General features: G+C 27.6%; 2 protein-coding genes across 2 annotated transcripts; one reads left to right on the forward strand and one right to left on the reverse strand.

Moving 5' to 3' along the window:
* The first annotated feature begins 5,599 nt into the window (after window positions 1–5,599).
* Window positions 5,600–6,013, forward strand: LOC149513840 (S-protein homolog 1-like). The gene has a single exon (XM_089748145.1). The coding sequence runs from the start codon at window positions 5,600–5,602 to the stop codon at window positions 6,011–6,013; it is 414 nt and encodes a 137-aa protein (XP_089604271.1).
* A 5,922-nt stretch (window positions 6,014–11,935) lies between these two features.
* LOC149513841 (WAT1-related protein At1g25270-like) lies at window positions 11,936–16,046 on the reverse strand. The gene is made up of 8 exons (XM_089748146.1): window positions 15,904–16,046; window positions 15,738–15,800; window positions 15,534–15,650; window positions 15,218–15,461; window positions 14,974–15,129; window positions 14,562–14,713; window positions 14,246–14,469; window positions 11,936–12,075 (listed from the first exon to the last, which is right to left on the reverse strand). The coding sequence occupies exons 1-8, from the start codon at window positions 16,044–16,046 to the stop codon at window positions 11,936–11,938; spliced, it is 1,239 nt and encodes a 412-aa protein (XP_089604272.1).
* Window positions 16,047–20,400: the final 4,354 nt, after the last annotated feature.

Genomic DNA, 20,400 nt, shown 5'->3' on the forward strand with positions numbered 1-20,400 from the left:
TTCCATGCAGCATACACTCCATGCATTAATTGGAAACGTCAATTCCTTTACCATTTCTTCCTTAATAGAAATAAGTTCAATGGACGAATAATTATTACGATTTGCATACCATATAAGATTAAATTGTTATCGTAAAAGAAATAAAATTTTTAAATTGTTAAAAAGGAAGTTAAAAATACAATTTTAATCTTGATTTTAAGTTGAATTTTCAACTTTTATTTTTAACAAATGAGGTAGGCTCAAATGCCAATCTCATTTTTATCTTTCATCACAAGTCACAGCTGCCGATAGGATTTGACTCAGCACATATCTTACCTAGCTCATCAGTAACTTAATTTTTGGAGATGCTCTTGGTTTGGAAAAAAATTTTATAAGAAATTTTATAAGTAAACTTTATAAAACTTTTAGTTAAAAATAAGTAAATCAAAATTAAAATAATAAATAATAAATTAAAATATTTCGTCACATAAATCAATAATGTAAAATTTTAAAAAAAATTAATAAATTATCTGCATGAACTCTTTAATCCCAATTATTACCCAAATAATGAATGCATTTACGAAACTAAACAGCAATAACAAATTACAAAAATCATTGTATTATCATTAAACCTAAAGAATTAAACTATAACTACAATTAATAAGAACAAGCATAGGAAAATTATAAGAATTTTCTTGCGGGAAAACATTCTAAAAATGAAGTTGATTGTTCAAGCAAATGGGTATCCCAAAATAGAAAATTTCTGGCCAAATAGAAAGTGCAAGGTTTCAATAATTATAAAATATTCTGCCCATGAAGGATCTACGCTGTAAAGTCTTCGTTATATTGTAAGGACATCAACAAAGTCACATCAAGTCCTACATCACATTTTATTTAAAAAAAAAAAAAAACAAAGAAACTAATTGTAGAAAGTCAAATTAGGATGGAGTTCATTATTGGAAATTTCTTTAAAATTTCGAATTAGAGTTCACTTTAATTGGCAAGTGTTTTTAGGTCTTTCTTAGGATTACGTTAGTAACAATTACGTTTTCTCTAATTTTGGATATAGTTTTTAACTTAGAATATGGTGCTGGCTGAGGGCACACGCAATGGTGCATTAAGCTAGCTCTTATGATTAAAAAGCCTGAATATCATTAACTGAGCTTAAGGGATGTGATATAAGATTAATTTGTAAATTACCCTTCTTGTCTTGAAAGTTTGAAAAATTAAGTGTAAATTAATAGGCAGTTAAACAAAAAAGATTCCAGCTTCAATCTTATTAATTACAAAAAATTCACCCTTAATTTTAAAAATTCAAGTGATGTTTATAGGTTTAATTAGTGTTTAAATTCAGAATTTAAGATGAAGTTTTTATCATAGGTCGATTAGGATAATTATTTTCTTTATCATTACTATTAATATGCATTAAAATAAAAGATATGCTCTTCTGTAACGTGCCATCAAAGATAGTAGCATTAATATGTATTAAAATATTCTTTTGAAGATTTTTTATCCCAATTAACAAAGATTTTGTAAAACGTAATCTACAAATATTCATAAATAGTAAACAATTAATTGACTACTACTAAAAATATAAATAAATAGCTCAGCTCAAACAGAAAGAAAATAGAGAAAATTAAAAACTAAAGAGGAAGTAGAAATTACTAAAATTACATGCACATTAAAGAAAACCCAATGCATTACCTTAAGTACCTGTGAATAAATGAACACGTGAATTTCGCATCACATACTCAACAAAGTAAGTGGCAATGTGGCATGGTCAGGAATTTGTATAAGTGGCATTAATATTAAAATATTATTTTTTTTGTTTATATTTTTTTATTTGATATAACACTGACAAAATTAAATAGAGAAAAATATCACACAATATAATATAAATTTTAAATGAATATATATATTTTCTTACAATTTATCCATAATAAAAATTTATTTCAATGATTTCTTATTCTACATAAAACTTTTTTCTCAACTTTTCTATCGTGCCGATTAAAATGTTAAAAAATAATAGAAGAAGGATAATAAAATATATTTTTTAATTTTTTTATAGTGAGATTAAATTTGTACTATCAAATAATTAATTATCTATGAAATAATTATTATATCAAGTACATCAAACCAATAATAATTTATAAATTAGATCAGACTCGTCATGAGAAAAATCACACTTAATTAGTGTGATGACAACAAAGTGATGAAGAAAGAATTTTAATAAGAAATAAACAAAAAGTTAAAATTAAAATAAAACTAAAAATGTTATCAATGAAAAGGTAAATCGAAATACATGTTAAAAATTTTTTCGAACTCAATTGTTAATGTTTTGAAAATTTCTTTTAAAAAATTATTAATTACTGCAACAAAGCAAAGCAACTTGAGTAATATTTCACAAACTCTATTATATTGGACATTGTTGCTTCCCTTAGAAAACTTTGGAATGCTTTTGTTACGGAATTAACCATCAAGTTCCCTCGGTTTGAGAAAAAAAATTATGTAGTTCCCTATGTGTAAATACTAAACTTAGCAATGATAAGGTAAGCTCTATCGATTGAGTTTTTCAACCATCGAAAGAAGTTATATAGGTTGGGTATCTCAACCAATATAGAAAGCTTTATAATTTTGAGTATCTCAATCAAGAAAGCTCTGCAGGTTAAGTTTTTCATCAAGGAAAGAAGTTTTATAGGTTAAGTATCAACCAATAAAGAAAGCTTTATAGGTTGGACTAAGTTAAATGTTAAATGTGAAAGTCTAAGCATTTTGAATTAGCAAGATATTGAACTTGAAAATTTTAGCCTTTAAGAAATTTTCAGACTTCGATTAGGTTCTACAAGTTAGTAAGCTTAAAAGGCTTGAACCATATAAAAAGTTTAGCCTTTGGCGAAAGTTGAAAGTGAAAGCAAATAGACATTCTTCCATTTATTAGAAAGCATTTGTCAAGAAAGGCTAAGATATCTACTAGTTTATATAAGTCATGTTGAAAATGAATCTTAACACAATGTTAAAGCATCTGTAGATTGCATTGCTGAGGCACTAGAGTCCCCTTTGTGATGTATAATGCTGAAAACTTTGAGTTCACTGCAGAGAAAATGAAAAAAAAAAAATTGTAAAAGCATTTAGGAAGTTTATGCAATATCTTTTAGAATTTAGCTCAAAGTGGTGGAAAAGGCCACAGTTAGGTCTTTAGTGATAAAAAAGTAATTTCATATATATAAAAGACTAAAAATTTCATTTATGACCTTACTTTTTGGAAGCTACTATCAGTGATCGTGGTGTGAAGCTTTCTTCACTAAAATTTCTTTTCTGCTCTAAGTTGGTTAAAGAACCAAAGTGAACAAAATTTTATTGCCTGTTGTTTTCATGGTCTTTTACATGACACCTAGTCATTTTCCAAAACGTGTTGTGTATTTCTTTCTTTGAAATTTTCCAAACACTGCTGGGTCAATTTGACTAGATTGCTTGAAGAAAATTTGTATTTATCCGGTTTTCATGCTTTAATAATTTTTACTTGTATGAAATATTCACTATCCCAGCTTGGGTGCTGTCTCTATTGCTGTTAGTTAACAAAATGATTGTTGAATACAGGAGCATTACTTTGTTATGCTTTGCTGGGGCTATCAGGGTTCTTTGTTACATCCTGTGATTGAAGAGTGCGTAATGATTTGGCTCAGCCTTGTCGAGAATTATACCTCTGTTGCTGTCAGCGGGGTATAACTCTACTTGTAAACTTCGATGGACGTTGTTGAATTATACTGTCAGTTTGATATTTTAGCATTCATCATTAGTTTTGCTAAAACTTTGTCAACTTCATGTCGTTGATATACTAAAGGAGAATGCTTAAATCACTTAAACAGGGAAACTGCTGCGATTTATCACCGTCGACCTTATCTTCTCTTTCTGTTCCTTCGACCCCTCTTCTGCCAAATTTTGTCTCATGATTGGTATAGTAGAGTTCATTTCATGTTTATCTCTATGGTTACACCTTATATGTCTATATATGCTTATGTGCAAACCTGCAGCCAACACATGCACAAATACGTGGAAAGGAAGTGGCAATTTGCATCAAATTTTGTTCATGTAATGTTCAAAACCTTGCATGTCTTATACTATGTTTCATCTCTTTAGTCAATTACCCAATAATGTGCAATATGCAATTTACTAATTCAATGTGGAGGAAATGGTGGGTTTCCTTCAATCTGAAAGGAAAATCTACGCTCAAACTGTCAATTGTCATATATTTGGAGGCATCAAATAATTTTTTTAATCCTCCCCTCTTTCCCTCTTTTCTCTTTACTGATATGAAATGTGTCAATTATTTGTCCATTTATTCAACACAAAGAGTAACATTAGCAATCCTTCCTAAGGTAGCAAATTGTTGTTCTTTAACACAAAGAAGAACTCCACTTTAACCCTTTCACTGTTTTTTTTTACATTAACATCCTCTACCTATGCTCAAATCAATATTTTATTTATTTATCCTCCTAAGGTTTACTGTGCTGCTGTATACATGTTTTCAAATTGGAGCATTAAAGATAGCTCAAACCGATGATGTCTTTGGATGTTCTGTCACGTAGCTATTACTGTATCTCTGATTAATCGGCACTCACCTTTTCCTTCTTCTCTTTGAGACTTGTCACATTATGCATCTTTGTTTTGCTTTCCTTTTGGTCTTGTTATTTATTTATCATGTGCCATCTGCACATTTTAGAAGAGTCTACCCTGAGTTGCACTTCAAGTTTGAAAATTATATTGGCTTCATTTTTGCTCATCGTATTATTGACCTAATTCTAAACCTTCCACTTCTCTTCCTCCTTCCCTTTCCAGTTCTCCTTTCATCGGTTAATCCTTGTGTTATTGGGGTGCCATTGTTATCGCTGCTGACACCGGACTGGGTTAATGGGGAAACAGAATATAACTTCAAATGGTCTGAAAAAAGTTTTACTAGGATCTGATTTACTTTAGAGCAGGTTGCATTTGCTTCTTATTTATTTGAGATACTAGGCTATTGAAGTATGATTATATTTGTTAAATGTCAAAAGTATGATTATGTCATACTTGTGATTTTGATTATGATTATGATTATGATTCTAAGTTTAAATGTCAAAAGAGATAAGCATAAACTTATTATAATGATTATATTTGTTATAAAGTTATGTAGTCTAGATTATAACTCAACTATTATCAAATCATAGATTGCTGTTTTATCTATCTCTTAACCTCTATCTATGAAATCTATTGGCTAATAAAGTAAAATAATTAATAATAAAGTAATAAAGTAATAATTGTTAAAGTTTTAGAAATATTATATAATGCTGACGTAAGCAAATAAAAATATATTAATATAATGACTCAAATCAAAATATAAGAATTTATTTGGATACAATAAAATATTAAAAGTTTTTTAATAAATTTATGATATTTCGAAGATAAGAACTAATTTATTCACAATGTTAATTTCCATATATGACTTAATTCACTTTGCAAAATATACTCTATCCAAAATATACTCTAATATGAGCTAATACTTGCATCAAGAATTAATTCTTCAACTATAAAATGAAGAAGTAACAAGAAACTCTAACATAAAAACAGCAAAGAAATCAGAGAAATGGGCATTTCCAACAAATTCATGGCCATCCTACTTGTAGTAGCCATTGCCTTAAGCCAAATCAGTCTTGCTCATGCCGGAAAGAGATATTATGTTCACATCATCAATGGGTTGAGCGACAACGAATTGACTATACATTGCCAATCCAAAGATGACGATTTAGGTGTGCACCTAATCCAAATGTCCAAAGAATGGTATTGGACATTTGAGGCTAACTTTGGGGGAACGACACTTTTTTGGTGCAACATGAGTTGGGCAAATCACCATGGACGTTTCGATGTATATTGGGTCAATCGCGAATTGCTTGATAAGTGTGATTTCAAGGAGTGTTTTTGGAAAGCAGAAGATGATGGGTTATATCTAAAGAACAACAAAGACAATTCATGGATTCTGATCTATAATTGGGATTCTTGATTCTGTTTTTCGTTATTTTGTATGATCTTTCTTAACATTCACTTTTATTAATAAAAAAAATGAATGAAGAGAATAAAGCTATTTATTTTATAGTACATGCTCTTTTATTTTCTCTTTAGGTTTCTAATAGGTTTTATTTTTTTTCTTTAAACAAAAAAAAAAAAAGGTTGTGTTCTTCTAACAGCAAGCAAATTCATGCATATTGTATCGGTAATAATATTATCTTTTAAAAAAATAGGAATCCCTTAGTAAAAGATTAAAAAAAACAACAATGAAAACAAAATAAGCATGAATAAGCAATCGAATACACAAAAAAGCATCAAATGTTTTATCTTAAAATCGTATATCCAATCTAATACCTAATAATTAATATAAATATATAAAAGATAAAAGTTTTATCTCTTTTTGAAATCTAAATTGTCTAAATTAGTGCTTTTTATATTTCTTTAACTATTATATTAGCTTTCTTTTTTTAATATTTTTTTTGTTGATAATTAGTTTAAAGATAATTGGGAATATATGGGAAAAGTCTTTCACCAGTGGTGTCACTATAATAAAAGTTGATTTCACTTTTGGTTGGTACTATATGTCATGTAAGAAACTATATGAAATTGATGGAAAATTTCATTATTATTCCTGCTAGGTTAATGCTCCTAATCCAACTCCAAGGTAATTTGTATTTATATTTTTTATATTTGATACATAAAAAATTTATTATTCCATAATGATAATAAAAGTATTTTAAATTATTATATTATATTATAATTGTATAATTTTGTATTTTTTTAGGTACAAGTTGAATATTGAGGCATATGATAATTCTAAAAAAGGCGATATTCGTACAGTTCAATACAAAAGCTAAGAATTTAATTAATAGAGATATCGATGATCTTTATGAAATATTTGCTAAGATATTGAGTTAAAAAATATTTTAATATTATTTAATATTCAAATTAATCGAATGACATATTTATACTTATGATTTAGGAAAATGGAGATTATAAAATCCAAGAGATATTTGAAGATCTCTGAGATAAAATTTGAGTGTTCAAGACGAGAGCAACCAAATATAATCTTGAGACAAGTAGTATCAAACTTATAGTGAATAAGAAGTATGATTATGATTCTAAGTTTAAATGTCAAAAGAGATAAGCATAAACTTATTATAATGATTATATTTGTTATAAAGTTATATAGTCTAGATTATAACTCAACTGTTGTCAAATCATAGATTGCTGTTTTATCTATCTCTTCACCTCTATCTATGAAATCTATTGGCTAATAAAGTAAAATAACACCTACTTCAAAGATAACAAGAAATACTTAGAGAAAGAATTTCTGTATCTTTGCTTCAACAATAACTTATGAAAAAATCTCCCATGAAAAAAGTTTGTATTTTAGATTGATTTTAAATATGAAATTTTTAATTTCTTGAAATCGAAAATATTATTGTTTTTGTTTAGAGATTTTTTGGATTTAATAAATTATAGTTTGAGTTTTCTTTAGAACTGATGATAATTGCATAAATATATTCAATATGTAATTAATTTTTTTATTATATTGAAATATATAAATTTGAATAAAAATAATTATAGAAGTTATGAGTTGTTCATAAACTCCATAGCTTATATTATCATTTTAAATAATTTATATTTACATAAGATTTACTGATATGTGAATATATTTTTATGCATCATACGAATTTAAAACTAGTTAAAAATAAGTTTAATGGACTAATAATTATTACAATTTGCATACTACAAAAGATTAAATTGTCATCGTAAAGGCAATAAAATTTTTAAATTGTAAAAAGGAAGTTAAAAGTAGAATTTTAACCTTGATTTTAAGTTGAATTGTCAACTTTTATATTTAACAAAGGAGGTAGGCTGAAATGCCAATCTCATTTCCATCTCTTAACATAGTTGTTGATAGGATTTGACCCAGCACGTATCTTGCTAATTTCAGTGTCAATTTAATTTTTGGAGATGTTCTTCCTTTTGAAAAAAAAAATTTATAATAAATTTTATTAGTGAAATATATAAATTTTTTATTAGAAAGCCAAAGATTGCTAAAAAGTTTCATTATTAGCATTGAAAAAGGTCAAGAAAAGGTCAATAGTAAAGAAATTAAAAATCATGAAATTTGCATTTATTGTCTGTGTTTGTGTTGATATGGGCGAAAAGCCATCCCATTTCACTCGTTTTCTTTGCTAGCTTTGTAGTGTAGGTATAGTTTATGGCAAAGTCACCGCAAAGGTTGTTTTCAATGCACATGATTTTGTTTGTTCCGAATATGTTATCCATGTCTTTTTTTTCCATTGACTTCAAATATTTAGCCAGAAATGAATTAATAGACTATCTTCATATTACTTCCCATACACCAAAAAAAAAAAAAGAAAAAGCTTCTAAATTTATAAAAGCATGACAGCGCTTGAAAATGCTACCAAAAAAGTTACCAAATCTTTGTTTTTTTGTAGTGCAATGACCTATCATATTTTATTTTTTTTATTACATTTATGTTCATATTTGCCCTTCATCAACAATACGAAGAGAAATTCGAGCATTAGGTTTCAGCTTTTATCTTTAATTAAGGTAATTTCGAATTCAATTCTCCAAATATAATATATTTAAATTTTATTTTTAAAAAAAATTACTTTGATCTAATTAAATTTTATATCAGCTTCATATTAATAATGCAAGGAGAAATTCAACCATTAGGTTTTAGTTTTTTTCTTTTATTATGGTAATTTCAAATTCAATTCTCCAAATAAAATATATTTAAAATTTATTTTTAAACAAAATTACTTTGATCTAATTAAATTTTATATCAGCTTCATATCAACATCTTTCGTTAAATGATGTAAAAGTAATTTCCATTCTTTTTCTTTCCTGTAGCTAAAACGCAACAAAACTTACGGCAAATCTTATTGCATCACATTCAAAGCAATTTCTTTTGATTTCTTTTTTTTTTTAGCAAAATATATTTTTATTCTCAAAATCTTAAAACATATTTACTTAAATTCATATTCCTTCAAAATCAAATTTTACATAATAATCAAATTCACTACAGCGCATTCAAAGTCGCAGTTCACTTCTTTGTAAGTTTTATTATTATCATTTTTATCAAGTAAATAGAAAAAAAGGCAACCCCTTTTTTTTTCTTAATTTTCCTTTCTTCTATAATTTGGACTATGAAAATAGAATTTTGTTGGGACTTTGCCCATTTTAAGATGAACTAAGTTAGAAATTTTTTTTGGGTTTTTCAATTTAGTTCTTGATCATCGTTTGATATGTTCTTAACATATTCTTTATTTTCTGTTGAGTTGCCTAGCAAATCTGATAGAATTAAAGTAGGATATCCGCTTTGTATTGCAGCTGGCTTTACCAACATGTTTCCTGCTCGGAGGTGTGGGTCCCTTAACTCCCCATTTAACTCCCCATTACACCCAAAGAAACAATGGAACTAGAGAAGTCGCGGAGTTGCAGTCCTGAAGTCAGTGAACGGAAACAACGCCCTTTTCTTCTTTCCATCCTATTCTCATATTGTTTTCGCCAACTTCGAGAGGTACATGGAATCCAACTAGATTAAAATACCTTTATTTAAGTATAAAATTTAAATCAGAATAAAGATTTTACACTATTTTAGTTAAAGAATAAACTCCAATAGATTTGGGTTCAAAAATATGGGATTTTTTTCTAAATTAAAGTATTTTTAAATTTTTAATTCCTAAAATAGATTGATTCTAATCTTATTTCTCAAATTAAGGTATTTAAGCTAAGTCAAATTCATGATTGAAACAATCTTAAAAAATTATTTTAAAAATAATATCAAATTAAAAAATAGTTAAAATATCATTATTTTAATATGTTTAAATATATTTTGGATTAAAATTAAATTTAAAAATATTTTTCCTTCTGCATATGTTAGAGTTTTTCCCTAAACTAAACTAAAGTACTTTGCAATCTTATTTCTTTAATTGGAATATTATTAAATTTTATTTTAAAAATTAGGTAATATTATCCGATTCTTCCATTTTTCAACTCATTAAAACTTTCATAAATCTATGATTATATATATATATATATATGTATCTCTTTTTTTTTTTTCCAACTAAATGGAAATTACTTAAAAAAAAGAAATTTAATACAACATGATTTCTGAAATAACAATTCCCTCCACTTAAAATTATCTAATTTCTGAAATGATCAACTCACAAATATAGAATCAATGCCTCGTGATGCTACCAGCTTTTGAAAATTGCTACCATGCTACCAGCTTGTGAAATATTTTTCATGATGCCAAAACCTAAGGAGATTCAGATGTTTCTTCAATCATAAATTGCTAGTCAACGTATCCATCACTGCAGTTTTTTATAATGATTTCAGGGTTTCCAACTCCAAGCAAAATCCAGACTTGTAAAATATGCAATATCCAAGCAACTCTATAGAACAAACTTCAGTCATGAATAGGCTCAATCAACACAATTTAAATTAATAAAACCTGCTTATTCATGGGTAGTCCTTCAAAAAAATTAAAAAGAATCTTCTTGATATTTTGACAGAAATCCAATCTTAAAAAAAAAAGTTGTTCAATTCTCTCATCTTTAACGAAGCAAGATCATTTACAATATACATGTTGTGATTAACATGTGAACACATGATTGTGAAATATATCAGTTGCGGTTCCATTTTTAGTGGGAGGATGTCCATAGACACTTCATAAAATTGAAAAATAATAAAATTTAAAGAAAAAATTTTCACTGAACACTTCGAAACTTTTCTTTGAATACTTCCAAAGATGGAAAAAAAAGATAAAAAAAATTTTTTTTCCTAAAACACCATAAAATTGATAAATTTATTAATAATTATTTTATATATTATAAATAGACACCTTTAGAAAAATTATGGATCCGCCATTAAAACCTACATTCTCACTTTAGAAATTTGTGCCACATAAATTCACATGGCAACATCCTAAGTAAATCTATTTAAAGGTCAAGCTATACGCCTAAATCCAAAAACTCGTTCAATTTTTTAGAGGGTTTGAACAAAAAATAAAAACTCTTTAAACAAGTTTAAATATAATTTTTAAACCCATTTAAATTCTAAATCAGGTCTTGGACAAAAAAATTTTAAGCCCAAGCCCACTCGATCCAACCGTAATTTACATATATATAAGTTTTTTATTTTTATATAAATGTGAATTATATATTAATTCACGTATTTATAAAATTTAAAAATAAAAATTATATATATTTTTTATTAAACTTAATTTTTACTTTTATATAATATTTATTTTAATTTATATATATGAATTAAATATAATCCCATTAAATTTAATTGAATTATATATTTTTAATATTTTAGTATATAAATTAAGTTTAATGGGTGCGTTCAAAATTTTTTTTTTTAATTTGAATCAGGCTTGAAAAAATTTTAAAGCCTAAAATTTCAAATTGGGTCGGACTTAAACAAACATATAAGATATTAAAATCAAATATGAACTCAGCCTAAACCCAATCCGACCCAACTCATTAATACCTCTAATCGTAAAATTCAACCAAAAAAAAAAAACTAACTAATGCTGAAAAACCCAATTCTACAAAGTTTCATGATTTTGAAGCGGTAAGAGTGAATTAGATTCAAGAATTCAATTTAACTAGCTTGTAACATGCACGATACACAGTTAATTTTTTATTTTATAAACATACAAATATAAATAAATGATCATTATATAATAATATATAATATTTTATATAGGTGTAAAATCAATTGGTTTGATGTAGTTTTATAGCTTTAAGTATGATTAATATTTTAACAACCCAACCATTGAAATGCTCAATAGCTATTCTAGAAGCCATTTCATAACCCTCTGCAATCTGGATGGGATGAATCCCACGTTCTAATAGCCACTCTGCCTGCTCTAAAAGTATCCAGCCATGACAACAACACCAATCGTCCCATCACCAATTTCATAATCTGGACTTCGGGATAGTTCAACCATCAATTTGGCAATTTGATTGTCAACATCGATTTGCTCCAATATCGTCGCTCCATCATTTGCTGACAACATCCAAAAAACAAGTCAGGAAACTTTGAACACGATCTAGTGTATGATTTCACTAACAAATCGAAGTACAGAAATATAAATTTCAAGATGCGTTTTCCTCAAACATTAAGTCAGCAAAATTTTAACTAAACCAAAGTTTCCAATTGAAGACTTTTAAGTTTAATAAAGAAACTATAAATCCTGAAATTACCAATAAAACCTACATTTATCTTCACAAATAGCTTATTCTAACTAACTTCTTCTTTCGAAGCTCCAAGCCAAATAGAACATTAATCAAAAATAATTTTTTAAAACCTAATCGAGTAACCAGGAACTTAATGATCAAGCAAAAAATTAAAAAAAAAAAAAAAAAACACAAAACAAAAGAGTTGGAAATGAGTTAACTGATGGTGACATCGCCGTCGGGGTTTTGGAAAATTATTTACGCATAATCTTAAGTTGTTAAAAAAATACAAACCAAAAAGATAACAGAAAATTAGTAGAATATAACCAATGTGTTGTTAAGCTTTGAAAGATTGATACTTCTAACCCTAGATTTTTTAAAATGAGAAAGAGAAAAAGGCATTTAAAGGCGAAATCAAGAATTTTTCTCATTAGAGTAATGGCAATGATGGAATTGATTTGAGTTGCTATGGTGAGTAGCTGATTCAGGCAAACAATCATCAAAACTTTAAAAATTAAAAGAAAAAAAAAAGCAAATAAGCTTCGACAGATTAACCAAACATACCTGAAAAGAAGATTTACGACAAGAAATAATGGAAATCGGAGAGGTCACTGGCACATGAAGCAGATGCAGGAGCTGAATAAAAAGCGATGGTGGCACAAATAGAAGAAACAAAGGCGAAAAATTCTTGGGTGGAGACACCAAATTTGCAAATTAAGTAGTGTTCATTGATTTTTCTTTTTTTTAAACAATTTGTTTTTTGGATTTTTTTTTTTTTTTTTTTTTTTGCTTTTTAAAAGAATGGCTCCTAGTATTTTTATGGCTTTGCCTTTTTAGTGGAAAAAATAAAGATTATCAACAGTGAGGGTGACAGTTATTATTAAATGTTTAGACGATACTTTTCGTTTTTTATTTTTTTTAAGTCAAGATTATTTTTTAATAATAAAATTATTTTTGTTTATTATTCTTATAAAAGGTAAAAAAAATTAATCAAATGAATATCATTTAAGTACAACTAATAAAAATTATTTACTAAATATTATTTTGATTCTTAACTTTTATTAAAATGAAAAATAATTTTTCACTATTTTTTTTTACAAAATAAAAATAAAAAAGTTATAAAATAAACTCTTTTCCTGAAGATGCTCTGCAGTCTAACCGTGGGTTTGAGGCTGATTTCATTTACTTTGCTTAGAAAGTTATGAAAATATTACGTAGATAAATTCACGTTTGTCCGTCATAAACAATACGAGAGTTCACTTAAAAATAATATGACGAGAAGTTCTAACATTAGGTTTGGGTTCAAAAATAAAGAAAAGATTTTTTTCATGTTTCAAAATTATTGAATTTAAAGTTTATAAATGTATTAAATCCATAGGTTTCAATTTTGAGAGAGTTTGAATAAAAAATTAAAACTTGTTAAATAGATTTAGGAACAATTTTAAGTCCGTTTAAATTTTAAGCTGAACTTTAGACAAAAAATTTAAAACTTGAACTTAGTTCGACCTAGTCCAAATTTATATATATACATTTTTTATTTTTATGTATATGTGAATTATATATAAATTAATTCATATATATATAAATTAAAATAAGATTTATATATATTTTATTAATTTTAACTTTTATATAATTTTTATTTTTAATTTATATAAATACGTGAATTGAATATAATTCTATTAAACTTAATTTAAGCATATTTTTTAAATTTTTTATTATATAAATTGAGTTTAATGGGATTTATTTTTTTAATTTAGATTAGGCTTGGAAAAATTTTAAAGCCCAAAATTTTGAGCAAAATTGAGCTTGACAAACATATAAACTATATGATTAATATTTGTTTAAATTATTTTTATTTTTAATTTATTTTTATAATTTAAAATTATTAAATTTCAATCGAATGTATTGTTTGCCTTTGGATAGAACAATGTCTAATTCAACTTGTACACACACTCATCACTTATTTATAGGCTTGACATCAAGATCTATCTACTTAGCACCCTCAAGATCAAGATCTTCTTCACTTAACTGTATCTCAACGCGCTCAAGATCAGGATGATCTCTTCTTAATTGTGTCTCAACACTCTCGATATCAGGATCATCTCTTCTTGATTGTACTTGAACAATCTGGATTGCAAGATCATCTCTTCTCGACTGTGTCTCAGCACTCTTCCCCCACAACGTGGCATATGTTCCAATAATAATTAGTAATCCACCTATAACGCTGTTAATTTTGAACAAAAAAACACCCCAAAATTAGTGGAATATATGATAATGTTATTTGATCAAAAAAGTTGAAAGAAAGTTATTAGATACCTCCCTAGGTGAATCTCCTCCTGTAGTAAAGTAGGGCCCATGAGTGCTGTAAAGATGAGGGCTAAAGGAGAAGTCGCGAAGACAAAAACTGGTCCTTGTTGTCGTGCGCACCATGTTGCAAGCATTACTGACAATCCAGATGCAAGGATGCCCTATCCATTTTATTAAATGAAAGAATAAATTTAGCGGTAAAAAAATATCATTTACTTTTAACTTCTAAAACTTGTTTGTAAACTAAAGCTTAGTATTTCTATCTCTTTTTGTTTTCTCCTCCTAACCCTATCACTGTAGTTAAAAGTTTTTTCTTATTTCAAATATAAGATATAAAAGCATATTAAGAAATGTAATAGATAATTTTATATATCTACAAAATTAAGAAAAAAAAAACAAAATAAAATTAGTAAGTAATTACCGAGTAAGTTATGGCGCTAGCATCCTGCGCCAAGTACCAAGCAGACCAATCCCTCTCTATAGAGATAGCATATATAGTGGAGAGTACAGTGCTACTACTACACATAAACAATAAAGAAGAGAAAACTGGGTAGGAGTATGTCCTGCTCATCATCGTCTAGTTAAAACAAAGGGAAAAAACTAATTGTTAATAATTTATATTTTATTTTAATATAGTTTATATTAAAATTCAAATATATGCATACCAATATGGTAAGAAAGATCGCAAAACAAACACAACTGCTGAAAGCTAACATGATCCCATATACTGGCCTTTGCACTTGGGTTAAAGCTGCTATCCCATGATGCTGTAATAAATCCACAGAAGTGGACCATAGATGGATGTTTGGTCCACTGTAGAAGCTAATAATCATGGCACCTGTGATGCTAATGACGGTGCCAATCAACTTAAACTTACCAGGCCAAGTGGCTAAAGTGAAAGTCTCCATCCTAAGAAAACAAGTAAATATCCTTAGATCCAAACTTTGCTTTTTTTTTTTTTTTTTTCAAAATCTCCAATACCTGAAAACGATTGCCAGCATGTAAGTGACGGCAAGAGATAGATTTGAAATTGCTGCCAAGTATGTCACAGAAGCAAAAGCAAAGCTGGCTGCAAATATATTCTGCCCTAGTGCTCCCCTTGATTCCACGAAACAAAATTTAAATTAATCAATAGATAATTAGGTTTTAAATAGAAAATTAAATTTTAAAAAATAAAGTGCATACCCAAAAACTCCAGCTAAGATGCCTAAACCAGCTATCCTCCATGTCAATGCGGGCCTTGTACTCCTGCAAAAAAATATTTTTTTTTAAATTCATACGCAAATTATGAATCAATGTATTATTTATTTCACATTTAAAAAACATATAAATTTAGTTTTTAAAAACGTACCTGTCAACTATCAATGCAAAGGGGAGTATACATATTGTGGCGACGATGAATTGATATACCACCAAAATTCGTAAACTAAAACCGACGTTATAAGACACCTTGTATAAGATATTAACCCCAGCGCCAATGACTTGTGTTAACATCATGCCAAGAATCCAAAAAAACAACCTTGTGTTCATGGTGCTGGAACTAATCATAACAACGTTAGTCTTAAATTGCAAAAAATAATATATTATATTTTTTAGAATCATGCAGTAGACATCATGCCCGGGAAAGCTATTATATTTTTAGAAAAATATCATCACCTAAATATTATTACAGAATCACTACTCAGATTCTCTAAAATATCATTATTAAATCCTTATTATATACATGAATAATATATCAACCATGAATTTAAACATGAGATATTAAATTAAAATAAGAATGAGAATCTAAACAATAAAAGAATTAACAATACATAAAATTAAACTTGTAATTGAATTTAAACAATCATAAATAAATTATAAAATATAATTAAAATCAAACACACATAAAAATAAATAAACTTTATTAAAAACATATTTTATATTTTATATTTTAAAAATTTACTTATCACAATATTCTAAATAAAGAAAGTTACTACTTTATTTTTATTATTATATTCATATCAAGATTAAAAGAAATATATGAGATCCATTACTATGGTCCCACGTCATCCCTTTTTACTGCCTAAATGGTGTTAGTATTCCATTTTAAACCAATCCATTAAAAATGCAAAGAAGAAATAAAGAAAGCCACAATGGTCCCCTCGCCATGGCCTTTGTTTCTTCTTCATATGTGGCTTTCTTTTTTTGACACTATTTCTTTATAATGAAAGAACACAAGCAACCTACATGCAGCAAGCAACGCCTCATACAATGACTACAAACCAAGAAGAGAAAACAGTGACACCATCAAGGTCTCCCAAGTACACCCATCACCACCCTACCTTCCTTGAGACACTACCTACATATGACATCTTTTCTATTTCATTTAAAAAAAAAAAAAAAAAACCAATCGATATGAAACAGTTAAGAGACACTCAGCTTTGATAACAAGGACAACAAGAACCGAAACTAGATGGCACAAACTAGTAAAACAAATCAACATGGCGTAAGCTTTCCTACAAGTAGATGCATGGAAAATAAACCATAAGCAAGGGACATGTTGAAACTTTAAGTCTCTTTAAACACATAAGGCAGCAAACATATGAATGATGGAGCTTTAAGACATGCAGCTTGAAACTTCATGGCTTGTACCAGAACCCACACGTGAAACTAAGAGCTGGAAAAGAAAGAAAAATTCAAAGTTTTAGACATTTCTTCACCCTCTAACAACTTACCTCCTTACTTTAGAAACCACCTTCGGTTAAAGCCTTCTTTCCACGTCAAAATGGGATGGACTGTATACATAAAAACATCCAAACCGTGACTGCTTATGGAAGCTAAGCAGCACGGTTTGGCGGCAGCTTTCCAGGTCTCTCTTTTTTCTTTTTTTCTTTTCAACTCATACTAACCAAAGGATGACCATGAAAGATGGAAGAGAAAAGGATTTGGCAAGACTTTATGGGATGAAGCCGATTGCTGCAGCTGCCATTGGAAGAGACAGGGAGCATTCGGCCAAACCAAAAAATCAGAACTTCATCTCTTTTGCAAGAACAAAATAAAACAGAAACATAAATCAAACACAGCTTGAAACTTTATCAACAAATAGCAAACACAAAACATACAAGGAACACATGAAAAAAACTTTGTAGAGCAGATTATGGGGAGTGCAAGATGGCATGAAAATAAAGAATAGAAGTAGGAAATAAGCGCCCTTAAATGGCTGCTCACCTTTGCAACCTTACTATTTTCTCTTGGTTTCTCTCCCTTCTTTTTTTCGCTCCTTTTTTTTTTTTTTCAGAAGCTTCCTCCCCCCTTTTTTTTTTAGCTCTCTCCTCCTCTCTTGCCCTGCTCCAGCAACTTCCACCTCTCTTTTTGTTCGGCAGACCCAAGGAATGCCAAATTTTCATCTTACTCAATGAGGGCCCATTAACGGGAAGCCGCGTGCGGAAGGAGTTATAGGCCCATTTCAGCCTTCCATGCAGCATACACTCCATGCATTAATTGGAAACGTCAATTCCTTTACCATTTCTTCCTTAATAGAAATAAGTTCAATGGACGAATAATTATTACGATTTGCATACCATATAAGATTAAATTGTTATCGTAAAAGAAATAAAATTTTTAAATTGTTAAAAAGGAAGTTAAAAATACAATTTTAATCTTGATTTTAAGTTGAATTTTCAACTTTTATTTTTAACAAATGAGGTAGGCTCAAATGCCAATCTCATTTTTATCTTTCATCACAAGTCACAGCTGCCGATAGGATTTGACTCAGCACATATCTTACCTAGCTCATCAGTAACTTAATTTTTGGAGATGCTCTTGGTTTGGAAAAAAATTTTATAAGAAATTTTATAAGTAAACTTTATAAAACTTTTAGTTAAAAATAAGTAAATCAAAATTAAAATAATAAATAATAAATTAAAATATTTCGTCACATAAATCAATAATGTAAAATTTTAAAAAAAATTAATAAATTATCTGCATGAACTCTTTAATCCCAATTATTACCCAAATAATGAATGCATTTACGAAACTAAACAGCAATAACAAATTACAAAAATCATTGTATTATCATTAAACCTAAAGAATTAAACTATAACTACAATTAATAAGAACAAGCATAGGAAAATTATAAGAATTTTCTTGCGGGAAAACATTCTAAAAATGAAGTTGATTGTTCAAGCAAATGGGTATCCCAAAATAGAAAATTTCTGGCCAAATAGAAAGTGCAAGGTTTCAATAATTATAAAATATTCTGCCCATGAAGGATCTACGCTGTAAAGTCTTCGTTATATTGTAAGGACATCAACAAAGTCACATCAAGTCCTACATCACATTTTATTTAAAAAAAAAAAAAAACAAAGAAACTAATTGTAGAAAGTCAAATTAGGATGGAGTTCATTATTGGAAATTTCTTTAAAATTTCGAATTAGAGTTCACTTTAATTGGCAAGTGTTTTTAGGTCTTTCTTAGGATTACGTTAGTAACAATTACGTTTTCTCTAATTTTGGATATAGTTTTTAACTTAGAATATGGTGCTGGCTGAGGGCACACGCAATGGTGCATTAAGCTAGCTCTTATGATTAAAAAGCCTGAATATCATTAACTGAGCTTAAGGGATGTGATATAAGATTAATTTGTAAATTACCCTTCTTGTCTTGAAAGTTTGAAAAATTAAGTGTAAATTAATAGGCAGTTAAACAAAAAAGATTCCAGCTTCAATCTTATTAATTACAAAAAATTCACCCTTAATTTTAAAAATTCAAGTGATGTTTATAGGTTTAATTAGTGTTTAAATTCAGAATTTAAGATGAAGTTTTTATCATAGGTCGATTAGGATAATTATTTTCTTTATCATTACTATTAATATGCATTAAAATAAAAGATATGCTCTTCTGTAACGTGCCATCAAAGATAGTAGCATTAATATGTATTAAAATATTCTTTTGAAGATTTTTTATCCCAATTAACAAAGATTTTGTAAAACGTAATCTACAAATATTCATAAATAGTAAACAATTAATTGACTACTACTAAAAATATAAATAAATAGCTCAGCTCAAACAGAAAGAAAATAGAGAAAATTAAAAACTAAAGAGGAAGTAGAAATTACTAAAATTACATGCACATTAAAGAAAACCCAATGCATTACCTTAAGTACCTGTGAATAAATGAACACGTGAATTTCGCATCACATACTCAACAAAGTAAGTGGCAATGTGGCATGGTCAGGAATTTGTATAAGTGGCATTAATATTAAAATATTATTTTTTTTGTTTATATTTTTTTATTTGATATAACACTGACAAAATTAAATAGAGAAAAATATCACACAATATAATATAAATTTTAAATGAATATATATATTTTCTTACAATTTATCCATAATAAAAATTTATTTCAATGATTTCTTATTCTACATAAAACTTTTTTCTCAACTTTTCTATCGTGCCGATTAAAATGTTAAAAAATAATAGAAGAAGGATAATAAAATATATTTTTTAATTTTTTTATAGTGAGATTAAATTTGTACTATCAAATAATTAATTATCTATGAAATAATTATTATATCAAGTACATCAAACCAATAATAATTTATAAATTAGATCAGACTCGTCATGAGAAAAATCACACTTAATTAGTGTGATGACAACAAAGTGATGAAGAAAGAATTTTAATAAGAAATAAACAAAAAGTTAAAATTAAAATAAAACTAAAAATGTTATCAATGAAAAGGTAAATCGAAATACATGTTAAAAATTTTTTCGAACTCAATTGTTAATGTTTTGAAAATTTCTTTTAAAAAATTATTAATTACTGCAACAAAGCAAAGCAACTTGAGTAATATTTCACAAACTCTATTATA

Source organism: Durio zibethinus, chromosome 18, assembly GCF_047325235.1.
Source record: "Durio zibethinus cultivar Kanyao isolate XHJ-2024 chromosome 18, ASM4732523v1, whole genome shotgun sequence".
Classification (NCBI taxonomy): domain Eukaryota; kingdom Viridiplantae; phylum Streptophyta; class Magnoliopsida; order Malvales; family Malvaceae; genus Durio; species Durio zibethinus.